At 40.5% G+C, this 27949-nt stretch overlaps 1 protein-coding gene across 1 annotated transcript in view; it reads left to right on the top strand.

Annotated features, from left to right (window-relative positions):
• The window catches only part of brwd1 (bromodomain and WD repeat domain containing 1), a 36205-nt gene extending 9530 nt beyond the window's left edge, over positions 1-26675 (top strand). The window contains exons 12-45 of the mRNA XM_053422181.1: positions 4-104; positions 3167-3207; positions 3303-3404; positions 8378-8531; positions 8629-8763; positions 9055-9183; positions 10348-10496; positions 11763-11839; positions 11985-12230; positions 12329-12512; positions 13377-13467; positions 13821-13943; positions 14059-14129; positions 14349-14574; positions 14734-14850; positions 15411-15518; positions 15761-15885; positions 16270-16352; positions 16790-16901; positions 18025-18086; positions 18220-18375; positions 18499-18619; positions 18763-18888; positions 20001-20067; positions 20481-20531; positions 21231-21356; positions 21459-21611; positions 21733-21893; positions 22112-22284; positions 22586-22702; positions 22832-23029; positions 23118-23429; positions 23821-23985; positions 24090-26675. Of these exons, the coding sequence (XP_053278156.1) occupies positions 4-104; positions 3167-3207; positions 3303-3404; positions 8378-8531; positions 8629-8763; positions 9055-9183; positions 10348-10496; positions 11763-11839; positions 11985-12230; positions 12329-12512; positions 13377-13467; positions 13821-13943; positions 14059-14129; positions 14349-14574; positions 14734-14850; positions 15411-15518; positions 15761-15885; positions 16270-16352; positions 16790-16901; positions 18025-18086; positions 18220-18375; positions 18499-18619; positions 18763-18888; positions 20001-20067; positions 20481-20531; positions 21231-21356; positions 21459-21611; positions 21733-21893; positions 22112-22284; positions 22586-22702; positions 22832-23029; positions 23118-23429; positions 23821-23985; positions 24090-25516 (5789 nt within the window). The 3' untranslated portion in view covers positions 25517-26675. The remainder of the gene's footprint in view (positions 1-3; positions 105-3166; positions 3208-3302; positions 3405-8377; positions 8532-8628; positions 8764-9054; positions 9184-10347; positions 10497-11762; positions 11840-11984; positions 12231-12328; positions 12513-13376; positions 13468-13820; positions 13944-14058; positions 14130-14348; positions 14575-14733; positions 14851-15410; positions 15519-15760; positions 15886-16269; positions 16353-16789; positions 16902-18024; positions 18087-18219; positions 18376-18498; positions 18620-18762; positions 18889-20000; positions 20068-20480; positions 20532-21230; positions 21357-21458; positions 21612-21732; positions 21894-22111; positions 22285-22585; positions 22703-22831; positions 23030-23117; positions 23430-23820; positions 23986-24089) is intronic.
• The last annotated feature ends 1274 nt before the right edge of the window (positions 26676-27949 follow it).

Raw genomic sequence — 27949 nt, 5'->3', positions numbered from 1 at the left:
CAGGTGGAATATTCTTAGCAACAGGAAGTACAGATGATGTCATCAGAATATACTACTTGGGAAGCGGGAGTCCAGAAAAGATATCAGAGCTCCATGAGCACACAGTAAGATCGGATTAATGTTCACATTTCTGATGCTTTACATGGCACCAACAGAACATATTCATGTACATTCTTTGTGTCAGATCTAGCCTGACGTTGTCATACTCATAATTCTAGTAAGAATATGAGTCTGATACCGCTCCATTGGGCTGTGATTATGGGGCATGTTTCAACCGAACCAAAAAAAAAAAAGCCTCTTCGCTCAACTGGATAGACCTACAACCGATCAGAGCAAAGTAGTATGTGACGTATGTTAAGAGACGCATAGTTGTTGTCAACAGAACTCAAGCGAACTTACATTGACACCTATTGTAACAGCCCCCCCCACTTCCCCAAACATGACGCAGAGTTTCTCTACTGATGTCACACAGCTCTTAATTGTACACTTCATCGTAGCCGTAAATACATCGTAAAACTGGAATGACATTAAGTACACGATATTTTAATCCATAAAACCAAACACAAACATTAAAATACAATAAACAAACAAATCACCACGAGACAAGTCTGATGCGTTAACGCAGTGGTTCTCAAACTTTTTTTTGTCATGCCCCACTTTGGGCCTAGAATATTTTTCATTCCCCACCCTCTCCCCAGCCACAACAAAATCGGCCAAGTTTAACATGTGTATTTACATAACATACACATGAACATTAAATCCAAATTACTTTCAGGAATTTTGATGTGCAAATAAAAAAAAAACTTTTTGTGACCTTGGTTGCTTTTTTCAAAGAATAGTGCAATAACTTTACTTAAATTCAACTTAATTGAAGTTCTTTTGGGGACATTTATCACTACATTCCTCCATCAGTCTGTACTTTTTCAATAATAGAGAAAACATTTATTCAATTATAATCACTTTGTCACAAAGATGATAAAGCTCAACCAGAAAGAACACATGCATGTGATTGTGGTGTAATGTTTCTAAGTGTCATCTTAATTTTTTGGGTCTAATAGAGTTTTCAGACATAAAATCCTCACTGGTCTCTCATGTCCTACCTCAGGGGTAGGCAACCTTTACTATCCAAAGAGCCATTTTGCTCCCTCTTCCCCCATATTAAATCTGTCTGGAGCCGCCCTGATAACACAGGTTATGAAGTTATATAGTTATATAATATATATAAAAACTATAGTTTGTTGCATTTATTAAATTATAGAACGACAATAAAAAAAACTGCTATTTTTACCCATTACAAAAAAGGAAAACATCAAACTCTTATGAAGAGGAGAATAAAATACATGTGTAGGCCTACTTTGAAATAAATGAAGCACAGAACTATATGCTTTTTTTGCTCATATCCAGCTTGGTACTTTTCAGCAGATGCTTTGTGCTTGCTCTGGAAATGTCTTCAAGCATCACATTTTTTTTGTTTGCTAATTCCTCGCCACATATCAAGCATACAGGTAAACCTGCATCGTTGGCAGTGATAGCAAATTAACCTGTCCACGCAGAATTAAACTTTCTATTTTCCTCCCTGTATGTCTGTCCGCTATCTGGGAGCGCACACACACACACACACACACACACACACACACACACACACACACACACACACACACGCTCCTGTTATTTCATGACGGCCTAATACGATGATGACTTAAAAAAATGAACGTGAACGGTACGTTCACTCACGTTCATCATATGAAAACTGATTCGTTAAGTTCACCGTTCGCGAAAAATATGCGCAACATTCACAGCACTGTACAGGGAGCCATTGCAGAGGGGCTGAAGAGCTGCAGGTTGCCAACCCCTGTCCTACCCCATTGACTGTGAACCCAAGAGCAAGACAGGCTTCTTCGTACTTTCTTTTCAACTTGGTTTTTGACCACCGTCTCTTGTTTGTCCCTGACGGGCTGCTTCACGTGCACGAGCTCTGATCTCCTGTGTGTGTCTCTGAGCGAGTGAGCGGGGTGGGGGGCGGAGCCCCGGGGCCTGAGAGTGTGCGCTGTACAGGGAGCCACTCCAGAGGGGCTTCAGAGCCCTGGCTACGGCGAAAGAACAATTTGTTTACTGCTCCGGCGGTAAAGTGATGCGGACGTTTAAACATTGGTTCGGCTATAATATAAGTTCCGCCTCACATTTCCCCCTCCCGGTCGCGCGCCCCACCTGTTATGCCTCCACGCCCCACCAGTGGGGCGCGCCACACAGTTTGAGAATCACTGCATTAACGTGACATAGCGACTCCCGTTCCGCGCTACCTGAAGCAAAGTAAATGGGACCAGCTTCTTTCCGCTGGCAAAGGGGTGTTAAACTATAGTTGTTCGGTCCGTAAGGTTTTGAGATATGCCGCACAGCCGGCGTCCGGTCGTAGTTCCTGCTCCTATCCTTGTGCCAGGGCTGTACGGCAGGTGTCTTATTGCACTGGTCCACAAGCGAGGGAACTGGTGCGTCTATTAAAATGGTCCGCTCCTTAAACTGCAGGTATTTATGCGAGGGGAGTCGCTACCGACCGCTGGTAATGTCCACCTCGTCGTGCACGCCGAGTTGCATCGCCGTGATGCCCATTTCGGTCGCCTCTTTCACTTGGTCCTCCATGAGTGCGACCAAAGGAGAAACCACAATGACCACTGGGTTTTCATTGTGTCCCATCTTCTTCGCGACCATCGGGGCCAGCTGATAAATTAAACTTTTTCCGAATCCCGTAGGAAGGACGGCAAAAACATATTTTCGATCTACAAATGCCTTGATCGCGTTCCTCTGTTCCTCTTTCAAAATGAATGCGCTGTCGATGTCTTCTAAAACAGACTCAAAGGCAGCATCTACACATCTCAGCTCTCCATGTTTGTTGAAAACAAATTCAACCCAAGCGCACTTTGATGACGTGATTGATTACGTTACTGTTGATCATCTGTCCATCATCGTATAAAGCCCGCCCTGACAATTTGATTGGTCCGAACAGCTTCTGTTCGGGCATAGTTTCTCCCCAACGGAGCGACTCCAGACCGAACTTCCCGACCTCAAATTATGTGGGCGGGGCTAAGTTCGTCTGGCATCCAGGCTATGTCACATCAGCAGTAACACAAGTATAATGATAGTTTTCCATATTTCTCTCGTCTCTGTGTAGGACAAAGTTGATAGCATCCAGTTTTGTCACTCAGGTGAAAGGTAAGATAACCTGACTATATTAAACTGCTTTCTTTATTTTTCAAAGTAGTTAATAGCAATTGAATGTAACAGTTGATGTCACTGTCCTGGCCCAGGTTTGTGAGTGGAAGTCGTGATGGAACAGCACGGATCTGGAAGCTCCATCAGCGGCAGCAGTGGAGGTGCCTCTTGCTCAACATGTCGGCCACTCTTCCAGGGTAAGGAAAACTTTAAAGCAATGTTGATGAAATTGATCTCATCTTGGTGCAAAACCTCCGTCGTGTTTGGAGTAATTGCTTAATGAGATGGGGAAAATACAAAGAAAGAGCAACAGATTGTTGAAGAAGAAGATTCTCAGATGCTGTATAAAGTATCTGAAAGTTTATTTTATAAGGTGAAACCATTGGCTGTTGAGGCCGCCTCACAGAGCTGTCGGAGTGTAGCCAGGTGAACCAGTGCTGATGTCAGCAGTGGAATCCATTTCAATCAATCCTATCAAATTTTATTTGTCAAGCCCATATTCACAAATCACAATTCTTCTCATAGGGCTTTAACATGGTGTGACATCCTCTGTCCTTAACCCTCAGCAAGAGTAAGGAAAAACTACTAAAAACCCTTTAACAGAGTAAAAATACGTAGAAACCTTAGAGAGAGCCACATGTGAGGGATCCCTCTCCCAGGACGGACAGTCATTGTAACAGTCATTGTCCACTGCCACTTATTAGGATCCATCATCAGCCGCCGCCTCGGTCGTGGTCCACCACCATTATCTGATGCCAACGCGACACAGGATCCGCCATTACCACTAAGATCAGCCCGCACGATATAGAATCCGCCATACTGGATCCACCATTGCGACCTCTGTTGCGCGATCCACAAATCTTAATCCATGGTGCGGCCACAGCGGGCCCGGATCTGCGGGCGATAAAGCAAAGGGACTCGGGGAAGTCGTACGATGTAGTAGTAGTAGTGAAGTAGTACGATGAAAACCATGTGGCCCACTCAGTAGATCAGCCATCAGTGCCTTTATGCCTTTTTAAACTAAACGCTTCCTATTTTAAAACATAGGACAAGTAATGTTCTGCTGCACTAGTTAGCTCTAACTATAAGCTTTATCAAAAAGGAAGGTTTTGAGCCTACTCTTAAACGAACAGATGGTGTCTGCTTCCCGACCTGAAAATGAGAGCTTTTTCCACAGGAGAGGGGCTTGATGGCTAAAAGCTCTGGCTCCTCTCTACTTTTAGAGATTTTAGGGATGACAAGTAAGCCTGAATTCTGGGAGCGGAGTGCTCTAGTGGGTTGATAAGGTACTAACAGCTCTTTAAGGTAAAAAGGCGCCATATTATTAAGGGCCTTGAAAGTGAGGAGGAGAATTTTAAATTCTATTCTAGATTTAACCGGAAGCCAGTGTAGCGATGCTAATACTGGAGAAATGTGCTCTCTTTTCTTGGTTCTCGTCAAGACACTTGCCGCGGCATTTTTAACAAGCTGCAGAGTCTTTAACGACTTACTGCTGGAGCCTGATAATAATGAATTACAATAGTCCAGTCTCGATGTAACGAAGGCGTGGATTACTTTTTCTGCATCTTTTTGCGAAAGGACATGTTTTATTTTTGAGATATTTCGAAGTGGATAAAAGGGGATCCTAAAAATGTGTTTTAAGTGACAATTAAAGGACAAATCAGGATCGAAGATCACTCCCAAGTTCCTGACTGTTTCATTGGAAGCAAGGACAATTTCGTCTAGAGCAGCTATATCATAGCGTATTATAACCTCTGTTTTATCTGAGTTTAATAAGAGACAATTGCGGGTCATCCAGGTTTTTATGTCCTTGAGACATGCTCGACATTTAGTTAATTGATTACTTTGTTCAGGTTTTATTGACAAGTATAACTGGGTGTCATCCGCATAGCAGTGGAAATTTACTGAGTGTGTCCTGATAATGTTTCCTAGTGGAAGCATATATAATGAGAATAAAATTGGGCCGAGCACGGAGCCCTGTGGAACACCATGGTTAACTTTGGTGTGCACAGATGACTCATCATTAATTTGCATTGGGAGCGATCAGAAAAATAAGATTTAAACCAGTTTAGGGCGGTTCCTTTAATGTTAATTAACTGTTTTAGTCTCTGTAATAAAATGTGATGGTCAATTGTGCCGAATGCTGCACTGAGATCGAACAGAACGAGGACAGACACAAATCCCTGATCTGAGGCTATTAGAAGGTCATTAGTGACTTTTGCCAAGGCTGTCTCTGTGCTGTGATTGGCTCTAAACCCAGACTGAAAGTCTTCATATATATTATTTCCCTGTCGAAACTCACACAGCTGATTGGCTACAACTTTTTCTAAGATTTTAGACAGGAAGGAGAGATTAGATATTGGCCTGTAATTTGCTAAAACCTCTGGGTCTAGGGTGTTTTTTTTGAGAAGGGGTTTGATTACAGCTATTTTAAAAGACTGTGGTACATGACCTGATGATAATGACAGATTGATTGTGTTACGTAACGAACTATCTATTAGGGGCAGCATTTCTTTAAGTAATTTTGTAGGAATGGGATCTAAGATACAGGTTGTTGGTTTAGAACCTGAGATTATTTTGGTAAACTGATCACGGCTGATCAGAGAGAAGCTGTCTAAATAATGGATAGGATTCTCAGCCGTTTCTGAGATCTCTGTTGTTGGGAGGGTATTAGTGCCAATTGAGGGCAGGAGATGGTTGATTTTATTTCTATTTTGCCATTTAGGGATCGAGGAATACTGGGTTCGGTGGAGATGTGAGTCTCTGTCAGCCTGGCTACAGTGCTGAAGAGAAACCTGGGGTTGTTTTTATTCTCTTCCATTAGTTTTGAATAGTAGGCAGCTCTTGCTTTGTGGAGAGCCTTCTTATAAACTTTAACACTACTCTTCCAGTCTAGGAGATTTTCAACACTGTTGCTGGAGCGCCACTTCTTTTCTAGTTTTCTTGATATTTGTTTCAACTCATTTATCTTTGAATTATACCACGGAGCTAATTTACTATGTTTGACATTTTTTATTTTTTTAGAGGCGCTATTGAGTCTAATGTTAATCGTAATGAATCTGCAGAGCTATCGACGAGATCTCAATGAAGCTCGGGTTTTTAAAGAATTTGTTGTTTATATCGACAGATAATACGGGTTCGACTGTGAATGTAATTATTTCTTTAAATGTAGCTACAGCACTATCCGGTAGACATCTAGAAAATGAGTTTTTTACTAGTGGCATATATTAAGATAATGAAAAATCGAAGGTTATTAAATTATGTTCTGATAGTATTGGATTGCGCGGAAGTACTGTTTAATGTTCAATTCCGACACCGTATGATGATACAAGGTCAAGTGTGTGGTTACAACAATGAGTAGGTTGGTGTACACACTGACTGAAACCAATTGAGTCTAGTATCGAAATAAATGCTACGTTAAGGCTATCTTTATTATTATCAACATGAATATTAAAGTCACCAACAAATAATTTTATCGGTCTTTATGACTAGGTTTGATAAAAATTCAGGGAATTCTGTAAAAAATTCAGTATAAGCCCAAGGAGCACGGTAAACTAAAAATATGATTGGCTGTTGGTGTTTCCTGGATTGGCGTGGAAGGCTAACAACAAGACATTCAAATGATTTGTAGCTGAGTTTAGGTTTAGGATTAATTGATAGACTGGAGTTAAAAATAGCAGCAACTCTACCTCCTCGTCCGAGTTCTCTGGGAACGTGTGAATTTATATGACTGGGGGGAGTAGATTAATTTAGACTGACACATTCATCAGGATGCAGCCACGTCTCAGTGAGGGATAATAAATCTATGTTGTAATCTGAGACTAGTTCATTAACTAAAATAGCCTTTGATGACAGTGATCTAATGTTTAAAAGACCACATTTAAAAGTCTTAGTTTCCTGCGTTGTTTCAGAGGTTGTGTTAATTTGTGTAGAGTTCTCGCTCTGTTATTGTTTAATTTAAATAATTGAATCGGATGGTGGACAGACACAATCTCTATGGGTTTTTTATACAAATCTGTTCTAAGTGTGACGACAAGAAAACAACAGAGGAGCAGAGTCTCTTGCTGACATGGGGAGTAATGAACTCAGTGCAGTGTGCTGCTAAGGGGGGAACCAGTAAAGGTGCAGTAAATCACGGCACAATCATAATAACAGTTACAGTCGGTAATATTTTTTAAAGCACTTTCTAAATAAAAAAAGGTTTTCTGACCAATTTTATTAATTGATGAAAAAGCAGCTATGTGCAGTAAAATAAACAATTGTGGATGTGATACATTGGAATGCAACAAGATGCATCGTTGTGATCGAATCGTTAACTGCTGAATTGTAATCAAATCGTGAGGCTAGTGAAGATGCACACTTCTACCAGAGTTTCCGCTGCCTTTTTCCACCTGGCCCCAGAGTATAAAGTCAGCAGAAACTCCGGAGGAGTTGCTTGATGCCACTTCTAACACGCGACAGATGAAGAAATAAAAAAAAAAAGACAAAAATATACAAATATCATTGTAAGAAAAAGCTGTGTTACACACGTCAAAGATGTCAAGAGATTTTCGGCGACGTCGGTGTTTATGTGCAGTAAACACAGCAGAATCAATATGTTATATCCTGCCTCTGCCTGCCGCACAACCCACAAACTGCAGAGAAAGTCCGGCCTAGTTCTCTGGAGTTCATGTCTGACCGGCTTTAATAGCAAAAACACTTTTTCCAGCCTTATATTTTCTCAACATTTTCAGTACATTTTCATGTGTTAAAGAGGACATATTATGAAAATTCCACATTTGTAGTGCTTCTACACGTTAATTTGGGTATCGGCATGTCCACCGTCCCAAAAACTCTGGAAAGAAACAACTCCCGCGATTTGTTGTGGTTCCTCTAGGTCAGAAACGATACTCTAGATGGTGTCAAATGGGATTACGACCCAAAAATACGTCATAGTCTCGCTACATGACCTTGGACCGACCCGCACCATCATCACTCAAAACCGGTCAATCTGAGGAGGCCTGTTTTAGTTTTTAGTTTTAGACTGCTGCTCTTCCTTCCTTTTTTTTCAAGCAGAAATGAACCAGTTCGTTACCTTTAGTTAACGGGTAGAGAAAAAACAAAGACGCAGGATAATGCAGTATATGTTGTAATATGTTTATTTTCCAACTTGATTTTTTTTTCCCCACAGTGCTGAGGCAATGACTGAAGAGGAAAGCTACTTCAAACCTAAAGTCACCATGGTAGCATGGGATCGCCATGACAATACAGTCATCACAGCTGTTAACAACCATCTCCTCAAAGTGTGGAACTCCTACACAGGACAGCTGTTACATATCCTCAAAGTAATAGTGCACAATGTTGTGTTTCTCTTAATAAAATTCTGAGTGTAGTGGAATTAACCTCAGCAAACCAGACATATAACTTGAAGTGTGTTTTCAGGGCCATGAGGCTGAGGTTTTTGTGCTGGAGCCGCATCCTTTTGACCCCAGGATCATCCTATCTGCCGGTCACGATGGGAATGTCTTTATATGGAATCTGCTTCAAGGGACAAACACACAGCACTACTTCAACATGGTACACTGACGCTTATCACTCGATTCAGATTAGAGACATACAGCAATACTCAATATGACAAATGCATCAATGAGCAAGACTGATAGGAAGTGGAAACAGATTTTCGAAAATTTTACTTTGTGGTAATTCACGTAAAAATTATTCAAGGACACATTGTATGAACCATTCTTAAACCTACAAATACCTACACATTTATTTGAGCTCCTGTGGAAAAACTCATCTTGTGCATAGAATTTGCCGCCCTTGTTAATGAGTTTCTGTACCTGGGGTGAATTTGTGTTTCTCATCCAGATTGAAGGCCAAGGTCATGGAGCTGTGTTCGACTGCAAATTCACTCCCGATGGCCAACGCTTTGCCTGCACAGACTCTCATGGCCATCTGCTCATCTTTGGCTTCGGCAGCTCCAAGCCATATGAGAAGGCAAGAATTAACCGGAAAATGTACTTTAAATGTTTATACAAATGATTCATCTAGGGATGCACCGATCCGCTTTTTTCACCTCCAATACCGATATCTGAGGTTTAGTATCGGCCGATACCGATCCCGATATAGAAAAACAGCGCGAAATGGTGGTAACAAACTGTAATTTTCAATGGGGGGAAAAGACTGGGATCATGAGTAGGGATGCACCGATCCGCTTTTTTCACCTCCGATACCGATATCTGAGGTTTAGTATAGGCCGATACCGATCCGATACCGATATAGAAAAACAGCGCGAAATTATGGTAACAAACTGTAATTTTCAATGTGGGGAAAAGACTGGGATCATGAGACTTGACTTAAACTCTTAAACTTGACCCTCTGCAGTGGCTCCCTGTGCATTGTTGTGCATGTTGCGCATATTTTTCGCGAACGGTGAACTTAACGAATCAGTTTTCATATGTTGAACGTTCACGCACATTTTTTAAATCATCATCGTATTAGGCCGTCATGAAATACCAGGAGAGGGCGGTGTGTGTGCGTGTGCGCGTGTGTGTGCGCGCGCGCTCCGAGACAGAGACTGTGTCTCTGAGCGAGTGAGCGGGGCGGGGAGCGGAGCACACAGTGAGATCACAGCTAGTTCTCGTGAAGCAGTCGCTCACTGACTGACCGGCTGCTTCTTATCAGTGGAAACAGTGAAAACACCTGCTCCAGAAGAGGCGCAGCACCGATGCTAACAGCTTGTTTCTGCGCTCACGGTTCTTACGGTGCTTCAAAAACATGGGCATCGTCTGTGTTTCGTTATTTTAGTATCGTAAGTATCGGTTCTCGTGACATCCCTACTCCAGATAGCCGATCCTTTCGCTCGCTCCATTTTGTAAACACTGTAGGCTCCGCACGGCGTGTTGCTTGCGTATGACGTCACTCACAGCGCACAGCATAGAATTACACTGAATAGATCAGCCGATATGGATCAGCCCATTGTCACCGATACCCGATCTAGAAATGTCTTCAATATCGATACCGATACCGGTACAAATATCGGATCGGTGCATCCCTAGATTCATCCATACTGCCAGGTAAAAGCCAGCGTGCGTGCGTCCGTGTTTATACATCTAAAGCAGCATGGAGTATTATCCATCCTCTCTCCTTATCTCACCACAGCTTCCAGACCAGGTGTTCTTCCACACAGACTATAGACCACTGATCCGAGATGCCAACGGCTTCGTGCTGGATGAACAGACTCAGCAGGCTCCCCATCTCATGCCCCCTCCTTTCCTGGTGGATGTGGATGGAAACCCCCATCCTCCAAGGTAGACATGGTCCTCTTTCAATTATAGAGCAGCAGTACAGTCGCCATCCCTTGAAAGATTAGGCCGTGCAGGTTTGTCACACTCGACCAGTGGTGGCCGACTGCTCGATCTCGACAGTCTTCACTGTCGATCCCAACTCTGGACTCACTGGCTGCAGATGCACTGCAGACCAGCTTTGTGTCAGTTGTATGTTGTTCACACTTGCAGCATGTCCACTGCGGGTGGCGGAGCTGCTGGTTATTCTATTGCATTTCCATGAATACAAGTCGGATTATGTACTTAACTAAATGTCAGGACATTACTGTATGAAGACGTGCATCTTCAGCACTTGCGATAACAATCAAAGCCTTGTTAGAACAAGTGAATGGATTCAGGAAGTGAACGCTGGAGTACTTTTACTTTGAAAGGGGGTTAGGGAAGTGTTGGAAATAGGTACATTTGTGACTAATCTGACAGGTAAATATTGGTTCACAGCAGAATAACTGAGAAATGATCTTTCACTTGAGTTTTAATGTTTATCTGTAGAATTTATGTCACAAACGTAAATGGTTGCAACACTTTCTGTATGCGTTTAAAAATAAAAGCACTCTACGGTTTCTGTTGCATGAATCAATTGTTTAGTTGTTAAAGAAAAAGGGTTTTATTGTGAAATATTACACAGGAGCGGAAGATGCACGGCTTTATACTGTATGGTACTGGTATTTATATGATTACGCAGGACTACTTTTATGCAAGGAAATATATATGGCCATGGTCAAGGCAAAGCTTATGCAAAAAAAATATTGTGCTGCAATAGCTGGTGAACATATTGTTGAATTGAGAAGCTAAATATTATGCATTGAACAGATGCTGTAAATGAGAATACATTTATATTAATGTGAATATTGACAAGATAAAGTTGCATAACTGCCTTTCTTTATGTGTATTTATACTCTTACGTTGACCTTTTAACAGAAATTGCAAAAATTATAAATATGACCCTAAGAGGGTTTTTGAAAGATATCAGGGTGGTAGATCTCTGCTTACATTTAGAATTAAAAAGTGATCTTGGGCTCAAAATGGTTGGTGACCACTGCTCTAGGCCATAATGAAAATTGGCAGGTTAGAGCGTTTTAATAATCATCGTTTTTTTATTATTTTATAGTCTTATTCTCCCTGTTTTACTTGCAATCGTCATAGCAGGATCAGTGTTGGCATTTCATAGTTGTCTTCCATTTGAAATGTATCTCAAACTGATCAATGTTTTCATTTATTGTATTACATCAGGTATCAGCGTCTCGTTCCAGGGCGGGAGAATATTGCTGCCGAACACCTTGTTCCTCAGCTGGGATATGTAGCCACCAGTAAGGCCTTCTTTTGAAATTTAAGCAAAAATTGACATTTTATGCATAAATCAAGTCTACTTTCACTGCTTTATCAGCCAGACTATCCTCTACTAGTCCTCTACCACCCACTCATTATCTCTCTCTCACCTTTCGCTCTCTTCAGGCGATGGCGAGGTGGTGGAGCAGGTGATCAGCCAGCAGACGGCAGAACACGAGGAGGTTACGATAAGACGCAGCAGCCTTCTGGACGAAGCCATCCGACAGCTAAGGGCGGAACAGCTCAGGGGGCATCAGGACCGGCAGTCACAGGCTGGGACAGAGGCAGCGCTGCCTGCTGGAGCAGGACCGGAGGGGCAAGCTGAGGCACAGGGTGCAGCCTTCACACCAGCACCAACCACGCCACGCAGAGGTATCAATACAGCACCAGAGCTGGATTGAATTGTTTTCGATGATGTGTTGATGTGGTGAGTCCACTTATCGTTAATGGGTTTATTTTTTCAATTTCAGTGTCTGTAAATGATCGAGCAGATGTGCAGTCGCCCCCAAATGTGGGTCTGCGCCGCAGCGGACAGGTGGAAGGCGTCCGGCAGATGCACCAGAATGCCCCACGCAGCCAGATAGCCACTGAGAGGGACCTGCAGGCCTGGAGACGCAGGGTGGTGGTGCCTGAACTGGCAACCAGCAGCTACAGGTATTAGACCTGCAGTATTATCTTTTTTTTTACCAGCCATAAATTTGACTATGAAGTATATGACTCATAAAAAAAATTATCCAAGGGGATACTGCTTACACAGTAGACTATCAACTCATCCAAGGAGGTTAAGATTTCATTTTGTTTTTCTTTCTGATAGTTTGTTGGATTATGCAAAAACAATTGGATTAGCGTGAAACTTGGTGCATGGATGTGTTTTGGGCTGAGAAAGAAACAACAATTTTCAACATTTTCCTTTATTTTTAGAGAATACTTATTGGACCTTGATGAACATTTTTTGACTGGATTTGGGAACTTTTAGACATTTGGGGATGTTTATGATTGTGTGCAGTTTGTTGCAGATCCAAATAAAAAATTGAAATATAGTGGATTTAAATGTGGTTTTATTATTGGCCCTTGTTAGAGATTTTTTTTTTAGTTTTTAGTTTTTATAATGTTAGGGTTTAAAATGCTGCAAAGGAAAATTGATCTACTCCCCTTTTAGATCAAATCAATATTTAGATTGTATCAACTGAAATGGAATAAAATGATTTTAGAAGGATCATTTTAATGAGTTTGATGAAGATATTATTTTCCTAAGGCCTTGTTTTATTACACATATAAAGAATTTAGGAAAAGAAAGTGAACTTAGCCTGGTTGACATCAACAGACTAAAGATCCCCTATAATTATTTTTCAATTGTACATGACATCATGTGAACGCCAGAGAACAAAGCTGTCTGATGCCTGTGGCTCAATATGCTTCAGAATGTAGTTTCAAATAAAAAAAATTATAGCATTCATAATTCTGTTAGTCTTGGGCCTGCTCTCTTTAATCTGAAACATTGTGAAATTTGTCTTTCAGGGACCAAGAGGACATCCGAACAGCCAAAGGAGATGAGGAAGTGGCTCTGTACAATGCAAAGAAGAGGCGAATTATCTACAGCAACTGTCGAGTAGGTTCCTTGTTCCTATTACTTGTGGAGGAAGTCTTAATTTTAAGATTTGTAACTGGTAAATGGCTTTGGCTTTATATTTATATAGTGCTTTTCTAGTCTTGATGACCACTCAAAGTGCTTTACAGTACAGTTCTACATTCACCCATTCACACACACATTCATACAGTGCATCTATTCGCAGCACTTAGTTATTCTATGGGGGGCCATTCGGGGTTCAGCATCTTGCCCAAGGAGAGAGGCTGTGTATATGTGATTTATTAATTTTCCTCTGTATTAGTTCTTCAAAGATTTCAGTTTTTTTTTCCAGTTCACAACTCTTTCAGTACGAACATTTTGCGCTGTCTTATCAGGATGATTCAGACGAGGAGGCGTGCACTACAAAGCGAGCCCACGGCCGCAGTGACACAAGGGAATACATTGAGTTTTCATGTGAAGAGGGAGAGGAAACCCCAGGCTCAGACCTTCACTCTGAGGTGCCACGTCTTCAACTCTATTGTGCTTTTAAGGAAAATGTAATTTACAAGTATATGAGGTCTTCTCTATTTGCCTTTATTCAATTGTTAAGCAATTTGTTTTGAATGTGTTCAGGACAATGATTTAGATGGGAGTGATCTGGAGTCTTCTATTGATGAGGAGGAATGGAACAGTGACAGCTCAAGGTATATAGTTGTCTAAACATGGATCATAAAGTATTAGGAAGTAATTCTAAGCATTTTTGTAAACTTGTTTTAAAAAAATGTTTCTACTGCTTTGTGTCACCTCCATGAATCTGGTACCCTAAAATAGTTTAAACAAGTTAGTTAAACATGTTTATTCCAGCCTGTTTTCATCTGTGTTTGAAATGTAAATGTTAATCATAACTGCTTTTGATTGGATAGCCACACGTCCAGTGAGTACTCAGATTGGACGGCAGATGCCGGTATAAATCTGCAGCCCTCCACCCCCTTGTCGTCACGGAAACGAATGCAGCGCAGACTCAGCACCTCTGAAGAGGAAGAGGAAGAGAACGAGGAAGAGGAGGAGAAGCAACAAAGTGATGAGGAGGAGAATCCAGGGAATAAAATCAAGGAGAAGTCCAAGAAAGCGAAGAACAAGGCACCGCGGGTGAGTTATCAGACACTTGTGAGATTACTAATCCTGGCATGTCAATGTGCTGTAGATTATTGAAGTGTTGATTATCTCATTGAAGAAATACTGTATAACAATTAATCAACGGTTACCTATTCAGTCTTATAACATTTTCTATCTCTGTGCTCCAATCAGCATCTGAAGGCCCGACCATCCATCAACAGAGAAGTGTCCAATGAGTTCAGACCTTCACCATGGATCACTGATGTCATTCCCAGGAAGTCTCCATTTGTTCCCCAAATGGGCGATGAGGTATATACTAAGATTAGGATCTGTGTTTTTACAGTTCTTTTTATTTGATAGTACAAAATTTGTATTTGTTATGAGATTTATTTCAATCCCTCAGATAACGTCTCGGTAACATCTTCTCAAATATAAATTATAACTTTTCCAGTTGTAACCGAACCTTAAAATATCGGTTACCATGCTGCTTATGAAAACGAGATCAAATGTTAACTGTTCTCGTGAGACTAAAAATCATTTCATTGGCACGATAAAGAAATGGAGAAAAAAAATTACTCAACCCAAGAAATTTATCATAAAGGAAATGGAAGGAAATCTTTGTTGTAAATGTCTTTCAGTTGATAGAAACTGTCAGCAGAATTGAGAAACAATATTTTTATTTGGTTGCTCTTAAATATATAAAGCCAACATATAGACGTAGTCTTAATACTTTTGTAAGTTCCTCTAGTGATAGTAGCAGAGCATCATCATTATCTTGTAAAAAAAATACAGAGTAAAAACATTTAGCAGCATCATCATCATCATCCAGTGTTTCAGTTGCAAGATCTGACTCTTTTGGTGTCTTTCAGGTGATCTACTTTCGGCAGGGACATGAAGCATATGTTGAGGCAGTGAGTAGGAGTGAACTGTACCCCATCAACTTAGACAAACAGCCGTGGAAAAAAATGGAGCTGCGGGTAAGATGAGAGCAAATTAGAAGAAAAGTCAAACATTATTGGTAGAAGAGTTTTGAAAAATACTTTTAATTTAAAAAATGTTGAACATAATCTACAACATCTTTGTAGTCTATGCATTGTGACATATTACTGACTGCACACTTAATTGTTTTTTTGAGCTTTTTGAGTGATCATACTGTTTTATTTCATCGGCGCAAGTAGAAGTCTAGGAAATTAATATAACCCTTCTATATGTTTTCTAGGACCAAGAGTTTGTAAAGATCACAGGGATCAAATATGAAGTCTGCCCTCCAACACTTTGCTGCCTGAAGCTGACTCTCATCGACCACGGCACTGGCAAAATCACAGACAAGTCGTTTTCTGTCAAGTAAGCAGCTCAGTTTGATTAACTGCCTCACACGTTACATATTAACACATTCAAATGTGTGTCTTATTCTCTTTAAACACATGAAAGTGGCATTTTTCTGTCTTGAATGAGCTGAATGTACATTCACAAAGATCACTAGTAAAAAATTTGATATGTTTTATTCAAAATTTATAATGGCCACAGTTGTGGGTTGAGTTGCTCTTATGATGAAGATTATGAGCTCTCTACATCCAAAATATGTTTTTTGTGCTGAAATGCTGGCTACATTTCTGATGCTGTTCTTTTGTAAAATGGTTTCTTATTACTCTTTATGATTGAGCGTCAGTTTCACAAAGACAAAGGATGTTGGCACTTGCCCATTAAAATGACTGATTTCTTCAACAGGTACCACGACATGCCAGATGTTATAGATTTCCTGGTTTTGAGGCAAAGTTATGACGAGGCGCTGCGTCGAAACTGGCAACCACGTAAGTTTATGCACCTTATTAGAGATGTTACTGAATTGTATCAGGTAGATTTCCATGGGCAGCAGTGGTGAAGACAACAACTACCATAATCCCCAGCTGCTTTAAGATATAATCAAACTAGGTCTATTTTAATCTTTTGATTTAGAGATGCCTAATGGCTGACGTTTTGTTTTTATGTTCAGCATTATCCTCCATTTATCTACACAAAAAAAGATGCTCCCTAAAGTGAAATTAATTTCTTTATGTCAATATAATAAAACGTAGTTCTGTGGGGACAGCCTTATTCTATTGTGAGGATTTTCACCTCGGCATATAATGTAGAGAGATAAAGTGATCAACACACCCGTCTCTCTGTCTATAGTAATTTTGTTTCTGAGGCAGAACTTGAAAAACATTTTCATGAAACTTTCCAATTATGTTTATCCTCTCTGTTCCAGGCGACAGGTTTCGTTCAGTAATAGACGATGCCTGGTGGTTTGGGACCATCGTTTGTCAGGAGCCGTACCAGCCTGAATATCCTGACAGTCTCTTCCAGTGTTTTAAAGTCAGGTGGGAAACCACACATGTGTTGTCAGGACGGGGTAACTGGGGGTACAAGCTAGTTTCATGGGCCACAATGGGTTCTAAAATTTGACAGAGGGGCCGGGCCAGGACCAAATGGATGGAGTGTTTTTGTGAACTAATATAAATGACATGGAAAAATCATTACATGAAAGGATTTGGCCTTTAACAAGTAGCAAAGCATTTAGTTGCAAGGCAATTTAACCGGAACTCGCCTTCGTAGAAAGGCTTGCTAGCCTTTGCTATTTCGAATGGCACAAAAAAACTTGCCTTGGAACCTCTGAGCCGTAGCCGCCCGTTCTTGCATTGACTGCTTGCTAGCGTAGCTAGCATGCTTCTTGGCAAAGTGACGGCTGATGTTGTACTCCTTGAAAACTGCGACAGTTTCTCGGCATATCAGGCATACAGCCTTAGATTGGACTTCAGTGAAAAAGCGTTTTGTTGTCCACTCCGTGTTAAACAATCGGCACTCATGGTCCATTTTTTCGTTTCCTTGATCCGCTCATTTTACAGAAGGGCTCACAGGGTAAAGCGAAAAAGTGAAGGGAGATCATGTGTATATATACTGTATATATATATATATATATATATATATATATAGTATATGGGCCGTACTTTGGCCATGTCTGAGCTAGTTTCTAACACAATGAGATGGTCAATTTGTCCCTATTTTAAACAAAGCTCTAAGACATTAGAGGCCTTCTTAAGATAGAAACAGATAGTTTTTTTTTTTGTTTTGCCTATTGAGACTACAGCTATGACAGACAAAGAAAATACAAAGCCAAAACAAACATTTATTTTTGAAACTGTTGAACAGTTATTGAGATCAGACAGACAACATCCTTTGTATCTTTTATGTCTGTTCTTCAAATATTTTACAAATACTGTGTTTAGCTTAATTTTTTTCACTTTTGTTTTGGGAACTAAATATCGTTATTATTTTTCTTTTAATTTCCACATTTTCTTTGAAGAATATTGTAAGAAATGTGGTACATAAATCAAGTTTATTATAAGTTATGTATGATTATAAAATAATATTATTTCTCAGTGTTGTAGAACTGATAGCTGTCATGATAAACTGTCTTACACAAATTTTTGTGTTCCCTCCCAGCTGGGACAATGGGGAAAATGAGAAACTGAGTCCCTGGGATGTGGAACCCATTCTAGATAATGGTAATTACAACAACTGTACTTACAGTCACATCCACCACATACAGACGTACAGTCATTGTTATGTCTTATGCAGTCTTTATAAGACATAATGATGTTTCACTGTATATTGAAGAGGTCTGTCCTTCCTTTGCAGCCGAGCAGCCAGAGACTGAAGGAGGTGGTATCCCTGTGACGGCAGATGAGATGAGCGAGCTGATGTACAAGCCTCTGCCAGGGGAGTGGGGGGAGAGGAGCAGGACCAACGAGTGTGAACGCATCATGGGAGCCATCGACCAGCTCATCACCATTGGTTTGTATACATACAGACACTCAGGCAACTGACACTCAGTCTCCTTTCTGTCAATTGCCCGCATTGGGATCTATGGGTTTATTTTAAGAATTTCTTCCCAGCTGCATTGTGTGTATGTTACAGAGATCGCAGCTCCTTTCTCTGGTCCTGTGGACCTGGTTCAGTATCCCACCTACTGCACTGTGATCGCCTATCCTACTGATCTTGGAACAATCAAATTGCGACTCTTGCACAGATTCTACAGGTCAGTCAAGACTTTCTTCTGCATATCTGTTAATGCAAAGCTGGTCAGAGTGAATTCATGGAATTATTTGTACTCTTGATCTGTCCTTGTGTTGTCTTTGCATAAATATTGTGCTCACTATATTTATTCACATCCATCCACAGACGCCTCTCAGCATTAATTTGGGATGCCAGGTATATTGCACATAACGCCCGCACTTTCAATGAGCCAAGGAGCAAGATTGCCCACTCTGCAAAAATCATCACAAATGTCCTCCAGAAATTTGTCAAGTAAGTTCTTCTTCTCTTAGCTGTTGTTATTTGACAAAAAACTAACTTAAAAAATGTATTACAATATACTTAAAATGATCAATATAGAAGCAGGCATACTTAAGTTTGTGTCATTTAAGGTATACTGTATGCCTTGGAATTCTCATTGTTAGTTTGAATACTACATTTTGTCACTTTCGCGTATACACCGAGATTTCACAAAATGTTTGGTCATCGAAATTTGGTTTAAAGTTTTGGAAAAGTCATGGAAATCCATTGGTCAAAACGTGTATGAACCCTGCTCCAAGTCCGCCCTCTACACGCCCACTTTCAACCATAAATGATCATTGCAAAGCACGTCATGAATATAAAATTATCCTGCTGAACAATTACCTCACATCAGTGGATCCTAACCTCCTCTCTTGGATATTATTTGAAAAGTGAATAGTTTTTTCTTAATTTCTTTTAAGTGACCTCCAGTGCGCTCTGTGCGCCTGATGGCACAGTCATGTTCACTGCAGTGATTTGATGATACACGCACAGTGTTAGAAGATATTATTAAAACCTATTAATGACTCGGCTCTGTGTGTCCTCTGTTTAATGGAATCTGAACGTAATTTGCTTGAAGTTGTTTTAAATATTTTGAAATTAACAGCTATATTGCGCGAGCACAACTAAAGCTGTTGGTCTTAATGTAAATGATAAAGTGGATCAATAATCTGGCTTCAGTTCACCACCTCATGTCGGCGTCGCCACTTTCCTATCTCCAAAACGTTTGTACGCATGGGTCAGAGTTCGCATAGAAATAGGCAAATTTTCCCGTCGGGTTTGTTTTTATAAATCCCAACGTTTGCTTGAGAAGTGGCATACGTACATTTCAGGCCCCGCTTTGTGCGTACGCAACAGTTATAAATGAGACCCCTGAGCATTATTGCACCTAAAAATTGAGAAACTCCCAACACAGAGGCCAGACAGCTAGATATATTACCAGTTGCTCAAACCTAAATGTAATCTGAATATACAAAAATATACAAATTTAAGGGGATACATAGATGCATGTCAACAACTTTAAAAGAAGAATATGTGATGATACCACAGTGTATAATTTCTTCAAACCTCCTTGGCTTTGGCAGTGATCCAAGCTGCACAGATATCATGGAGATTTACAATGCTGTTGAAGAGATGGATGATGATGAAGAGGTAAATCAACCGAATTAAACAACGATAATATTACATGCAATGACTCTTTATATTTTGTATCTTCTGTATGTCACATATTGGTCAAATTTCCTGAACTAGTCAAACAGCTAGATATTAGTTTGACAAGCAAACAGAGGTATAACTGCACAAAGAGATGTGGTTTGTTTTTATACATAAAATCTGTCTTGTCTATTTTAAGTCTGTTGTGATTTGGTTGATTTTACTTGAAACACATATGAGCGATCTGGAAGTGATGATTAAGAAGACTTTGATTGTCCACTAGTAATAGGAACTGCATGTTCTAATGGTTTGTCATTTTAAGATAGTTTATCAACATCTGCTCAACAGTAGAAAATGAAATTAGCATGTCAGTGTTCAGATTCAAGTATCTGACGTTTGGTTAATGTCCACAGGATGAAGATACAGAAGCACCAGGAACCTCAGCGGTACACCGGCTGCATCAGGTAGAAGGAAATACTGAATACTGTGCATATAAACATTCTAGAGATGTACATTTTTTATTTCTTTTTTTCACACGCATATACATACTTCTGTCACAGTCTGGATAAATCTAGCCGCTTCAGTGGACCATCAAAACAACCACAGTTTTTAGCGTCTTAGGCAGGCAGACGTCGGCTTAACATTCTACTTTAGCTGTGCACATTCCCGCACATGATGGACATGCATATACTAGGATGGGCATGATGGTACACTGCATACTCGTTGAATGGTCAAACACAAATGGCCAGGCCTGTTCATTCTTCAGCACACAATCTTTATAATGCTTTTGTTTAGAAACCGCAACATGTTTAAATGCTGTGGGTTCAGTCTGGTGCGCTGTCAACTGTGAGACCCACGACACAGAACACCTGCTCAGATAGTAACAATGTCCAAGGACTTTTTTAACAGATCCCTGGTATTAATTGATCGATTTTCTTATTGTTGGCCAATGGTTAAAAGGTTAATGATCAACATTACTAATTACATGCTGTTTTATACAAAGTTCTTTTTCAGCAATTTAAAAACAACACAACCCATTAATAACATGGACATGCACTGAACTCCTGTTTGGTGGCAGATTGACTTTTAATGATTCCGCAGCAACAGATTAGTGTGTTTAACTTGTAATGATGACCTCCTCTCTTATTTGCTGACATCGGCAGCGCTCTGTGGAGACGGTGCCAGACAGAGATGCCTGGAAGGAACAGTGCAAGAGTCTGGTCAACTACATATTCCAGTGTGAGGACTCAGAACCATTCAGGAAGTCTGTGGATCCTGAGAACTATCCAGTGAGTTAAAACAAAACCTTGTAGTCAAGTCATTAACAGAGTTCACATCAATGTTCACATTTAGTGTTTCTTTTAAGTCTAAATCGTGTTTTGTGTGTGCAGGACTACCATGATATTATTGATACACCAATGGACTTTGGCTCTGTGAAAAGGACCCTAGAAGAAGACCACTATGAAAATCCCATCGAGCTTTGCAAAGACACCCGGCTAATATTTGCTAATGCTAAAGCCTACACACCCAATAAACGCTCCAAGGTAGGGCAGTAATTAAAGCTTGTCATCAATTAATCTTCTACTGCAAATCTTCTTTTAGAGTCAAATGTGACAGTTTATATTTTAGTTGGTCTCCATCTCTTCTATAAATTTTCTGCCGTAGATTTACAGTATGACCCTGCGGCTCTCTGCCTTCTTTGAGGAGCAAATCAGGACAGTCATATCTGAGTACAAAACTGCTGTGAAGAGCAGTGATAGGCTCCGCCGCAGTCAGAGATTCCGTAAGAAGATGCAGCAACAGGATCAATCCTCCACCACAACAAGGTCTGTTTGAGTTGTGCCTTTTCTCAATGTATTCGCCTAACAAATGAGTGGGTCAGGGTATATAATATCTACTATCTACAAATCTGGTTTAAGTACTTTGTTGTAACTTTTTCTCCAATGTACAGAATAAATTACAGCACAAATGCCTAAGAGAAATCCGTATTTTCCACGACTCTGCCTGATTTAAAATTAAATAAATAAATATTTCTTTTCTCAAGTCAAAAGAAGGGTGCAGTCAAAACTCAGGTAAAAGTCGAGATGACGTCAGTGACCAAATCTACCTCAGCAAAAGTGTCCGTTTCTGAGCGAGCCAGGCGGAGTCGACGCAGAAGCTCAGGTCACAGCTCCTCAGAAGACGACTCTGGCTCTAAAGCTGCTTCATCAACACCAGGTACAAATTAGACTTGTTTTTATACGTGCACTTAAATTATAGGACAAGATTCTATGCCATGTTTGTTTTTCAGATGACAAAAACCTGATCCTAAGTGGTCAGATATACCCAGATCCACCTCACTACCACATTTAGTTTTTGACGTGTTATATAGTGGAAATACATACAGTCTTACGAAACTAAGCTATGGAGATGCGCTGTTGAATCTTCTCATAAATTCTTTCTGTCCCCAAACTAAGAGTGACAAGTCTGATAGCTCATTTGCTCAATCGTGACATGATCCAATGTTTTTCCACTTCAGAGTCTGACAGTGAGCTGAGCGAGCCAGAGGAAAAACATACTGATTCCCCAAGGCACCACCAACGCAGACATAAAGGAAGAGTTACGAGGAGCAACTGTGCCAAACAGAGGAAAAAAGGTCCGCAGTTTCCATCCGTTGAAATCCATTTTTCAAATTAGATTCAGAGAAAAACCAAGGAGATCATAATCCAACATATGAAGTTTATGTATTTAAGTGATTAACCCTGTTAATACGATGTTTTTGCAGCTGCCAAGAGCGACAGTGAAGAAGAGGAAGAGGAAGAGGACGATGAAGAAGAGGAGGACTTTGACAGTGAAGTTGAGAAGAGTGAGGATGGAGAAGTCTCCTCCCAGTCATCAGGTAATCGCTACCCCAGCAGGAGTAAAAACAGCAGGAGTACACGTCTGACCAGAAACAGTGCTGCTGTGGACAGGAAACGGACAGGTAAATGCTTAAGATATACACTTGTGAACCGAAAGCCATGTAAGTCACAGCTACACATTTCACATACATCTTCATGGCTTGTTTTCAGAGGACAGAGCTGAGATGAATGGTCACAGCAACAGGTCGTCTCTCAAGGAGAAACGTCACCATCAGGATTTGTCCATGTCCCAGGGCTGGGACAGGGAGGACAAGGAAATCTCAGTCCGCAGGTCACTCAAGAGAAAGACGGCGAGGGCAGCTGTGAATAAGATGAAACTCCTTGAAGCATCTGAGGGGGATGAGGAAGAGGAGGAGAAGCCAAGAAGGAGCAGCAGCCGCCTCCGCCCTGCATCCCGGGCCGGCAAACGCCCCGCAGTGATCCAGAGCAGCTCAGATTCAGATGGAAAGCTGTCAACACGGGGTAAGCAAATGTACTTTTAAAATACGTGTTAAAATAGACATTGAAATTCTTTCATTTGGGTTTTTATCTTTATTCAAGAGTGGGGTCTTTCAGTTTGAGAGCAGGACTTTCATGTTAAGATTTTGTAATGCTCTCACTCAAATTCCTGTGGACTCACTCAAAATAGTCCCTGCTTGTGCTAACTTTGCTTAGACAGATTCCCTGCACTCCAGCTTCAGCTTATCTCTTCGTGCTCACACTGCTTCTGTGCAAGCATGAAATGTCTGCATTAGGTTTACTCCTTTGCATGTTCTCAGATCTTGAAAATATATACATTCCATTCCCATTTTTATATTTAAAGCAGTTAACAGGATACAAATTTGCTCAGTTCTGCTCTCATTCTGCTTTATAGCTTCTCGGAATATAAAAGAATCAGGTCGTGAAACGAAGGATGAGGAGGATGGTAATGAGAGCGAAGCTTCGTCCTCCTCCCAGAATCAGCAGACTCTGATGGCAACGCGAGATCCAACAAACGGAGACAACAAACGGAGACAAGCTGCTAAAGCAAAGGGAAATGGTGAGGAAAATATCCTCATGTCATGTTTACATTTTTATATCTAGTTGCGACTTCATTTCAAGGTCTCTCTAATCCGTTGGATTGTGTTCACATTTTCTCTGCAGATACTTTGTCCCACATGAACGGACACAGTGCAAAACATCACAAATCTGACAGTAACTCTGAGCAGCAGGAGGAGACTGCAGAGGAGAGTTCTGGAGAAGCTGATGAGAATGAGGAAGAAACAGTGTTTTTTCCGAGACCTTCAAGAAGCACAGCAGCTACTCCAGCCAGGAAAAAGAGAATTACAAGGGAGGAAGAGGAGGAGGCAGAGGACACTGAACACAGGACCACGCGACACAAACCTCCTGTGAGCTCAGGTGAAGAGGACAAAAAAAACAGTTTGCAGAAACATCTGCACCAAAATGGAAGAAACGTGGAGGAAGTAATCCACAAGGATTCTAGGAAAAAGAGTAAACTTATACCATCAAAAAGCCAAGATAAGCAAAATTCTGCCTCAACTAATAAACTGAATGGTCCAGAATCAGACGAACTCAGTAATTCTCCAAAGAAATCCAACCCACGCAAGAAAAAACTGAAAAAAGATGAAATAAGCTTTGACGAAAGCAATCACTCCAGTGAGGAATCTGAGGTTGAAACGAAGACAAAGAGATTGGCACAAAACCATGGCAAATCTAAACGGCTTCATGGCGACATCTCGGCCTCAGAGAGTTCTGAGCAAGAATACAAACCCAAGAGGAAGTCGAGGAGGAAACGCTCCACCGGCTCATCAGAAGAGGAGTCAGATAATTCAGATAGCACGTCAAATCGACGGCGGAATCTCAGAGCCCTGCCAAAAAAAAAATACATCAATGACAACTCTCTTTCCGAGGAAGATTCTGCTTCTGCAAGCCAGAGTAAACAGAGGAACGGCAACAAAATCGCTGGAGCTTTGAGGGAAGACAGGTGTAATACGAGAGAGTCAAAGAGGACATCTCCCAGTGAAACCAGGAATCAACTGTCTTCCAAGAGAAAACGTATTTACACTTCAGACTCCGAAGAAAATCGGGAGGAGAAGGGAAAGAAAGAGCCAGTGTCCAAGAACAATAAAAATAGCAGGTCAGGCTCCTCAAAGCCTCCCAAAAGGGAATCCAACAAAGGGGATGGCAACAGCAACGAGGAGGACACCTCTTCCGAGTCTGATTCCGGCGAGGAGGAGGATATCAGTTCCTCAAAAAAGGGAGAGAAAATTAGGCAGCCAAAACAAAACAAAAGCTACAGCAGCAACGACAGTTCCGGCTCAGAAAGCAAGTCGTCTTCTGCCTCTGAAAACTCAGTTGTCAGCTCAGGGTCCCACAGCAGTCCAAAGAGGAGAAGTCACATACGATCTGGGATCGACGGGAGGAGTGCCAGCCGCCAGCTGAGGCAGCGCCGGCAACAGGCTGCCTCAGAGGAGGAGGAAGAGGAGGAGTACAGCAAAATGCAGCAGAAAAGGCGTGTGAACACTCGCAACCGGGGGAAGCGGACGGTAAATTATCACGACAGCGAATGAAGGACGAAATGGCTGGAAACATCGGGCTGTAGAGGAGAGACAGAGAAAGGACATTAAATGTAGACTTTAAAGACACTTGATGGCCATGTTATGGTAGTAGCACTGGAGTCCTAGAGAGAAAATGCTGTGAATCTGTTTCATTCAGGGATATTTATATTTTCTATGAAGAAAAAAACAACATGTTTATAGATGTTATACAAATTCGAGCATTTGATCTGCTGGTTTTCACAAGGATGCAGAGCTGAATGCCACCTCTAATACTGCTTGTTGTGATTTTGGCCAGCAGAGTTACCATTCTGGGGATTCTTTGTCAGCTTGGGTGCTATCTAATATACCTCTGATTAATCAAGCATATTGCTGGCTTGCACTAAGATACACTGTAATGAGGTATTTCATACACTAGTTTTTCATTAGAAACTCAGGGGTCAACTAAGTTTACTGTAGTCTCAGACATGCAGTTTTTTTTCGAGCTAGCGTAAGGTAAAGAAACGATTCCACGTCAGCAGATGACGAAGCACACTCACTGGGACAAAAACAAAATCAAGTTCAGACTTATTACTACAGCACTCCTTTGTAACTCCACAAACACTTAATGCTTGACTGTACTTTTTTTTTATATGAGCCAAATGAACTAGTATGTTCTTCCCCCATACATTTCTTTTTTTTCATTAGTTTTGTGTTTTATTCTAGTGAATAGGTGTAAATATGTGATTGAGATTGACATTGTCTGAAAGGGTAGCTCAATCAGTAGCAAAACCTTTATTTAAATTTGATATATATATATTTTTTTTTTTTTACATTTAACTGCATTGTCTTGCCATATGTCACAAATTGGTACGTTTTGCCAAGTACAAGTAACCAAAAGTACTTTCTGCAGAATACTGTGATTTCTCATGTTGGGAAGACTTTTTATTGTCCTGTGTTACCTATTTTCAGTATTAAATTCTTTTTCAGAGTTGTCTTAAAACCTTTTTGCCAGTCACTTGAGTTAGTTTTGTTTATGGGCATTTCTAAATAGTTGCTTTGACATTTTGCTTAATATTTTTCGTACTACACCTTTAATAAATTAATTTCACAGGATAACTATTAATGCAATGTGGTTGTGGAGTGCAATGAACTGAGTTATTCTTCCTGTTAATAAAGACATAATTTCAAGGTGTATTTTGTGTCTGACTTCATCTTATGCATTGCCATCATGCGCATTATCCACTATGCTCGTGCAGGTTAAGGCTATTCTTTAAAATTTGGTTTACTTTGACTCAATGATGAACTGATGACATTTTAGGGGTCAAAGTTCAAGGGGACCTCATGTGAGTGGAAAACATTTTTATGTAGACGGAGACTGTACTGGTTGGCGGAGGCAAACAGTTGCATGGTGGTAATTTTAGTTTTTTATATGGCACTAATGTAATTTATCTTCTACACAAAAATCCAGATTACTATGTGGATGCACTGCTGTTCACCCTTAAATCCACAGTTTATTAAATCTAAGTCTGGACTTCAACGACAATGAAGTCTCAATCAGTTTATTTTTTGTAGCGGTAGAAAGATAAAAAATATAATGATAGACATGCTCATTTGAAAAAGAGAGCTTCTGTTAGCTTGCTGAGAAGGAATTTGATTTTGGATCTGACAATAGATTTTGAGAAATGGTTCATGGTCAAGTGGCCCTTTAAATATTTTGTGGCATTGAGGACTTTCAGTTTTTTCTATTTTTGTTATATTTCAAAAAGTTGTATATATACCTATACACCTATATTCAAGCATTCAGTATTTCCAGACAAAACTTGTTTTTATTACTACTAATTATATCCTTAAATTTTTGTAACAATTTGGTATATCAGTTTCTAAATAAAACATCTCAAAGAGATTGTCTCTTTTTCTTTTTGTGTTGTGTATATTTAAGATTTAAGTGTTCTTTAACTCAAGTGTCAAGAGATTCAAGATCCTTTACTACCACACAAGATATACACGTAGTTAATTGTGTGGATAAAACGATTCAAATTTGCAGTTAAGCTCGAAATAATCAATTTTGTCTTCTGACCATTGTGGTCCATTAATTACTTTTTGAAATATTTCTTTGCACATCTTACAATGTATAAATACAAATAAAGTATAAATAAGATGCCATAATGTAAATGATATGAATACTGAGGTAAAGATTAACTTATGTGTTTTGAGTGAGTACCAAACTCGCCTGCTTTTACCCTAACATCAGCATTTTGACCCGCTGGGTGTCACTTTATTCAGCAAAAACGGTCGCGTCATCAACATCCTTTTTCTGTTAGTTGCCATCGTTCACTGTGTGTGAGGAGCCGGGAGGACGTAAATAAACCAGCGTGGACTTCTTCTATATACCTCATGAGGTAGGCTTCTCTAAGCTCGACTTCAGTTGCGCCATCTACTGTTCTGGTGGTGAATTGTTTTCACAAC

The sequence above is a fragment of the Pleuronectes platessa genome, chromosome 5 (genome assembly GCF_947347685.1).
Source record: "Pleuronectes platessa chromosome 5, fPlePla1.1, whole genome shotgun sequence".
In the NCBI taxonomy this organism is placed as follows: domain Eukaryota; kingdom Metazoa; phylum Chordata; class Actinopteri; order Pleuronectiformes; family Pleuronectidae; genus Pleuronectes; species Pleuronectes platessa.
Note: the sequence above shows the minus strand (reverse complement) of the source record. Positions and strands in the feature narration are given on the sequence as shown.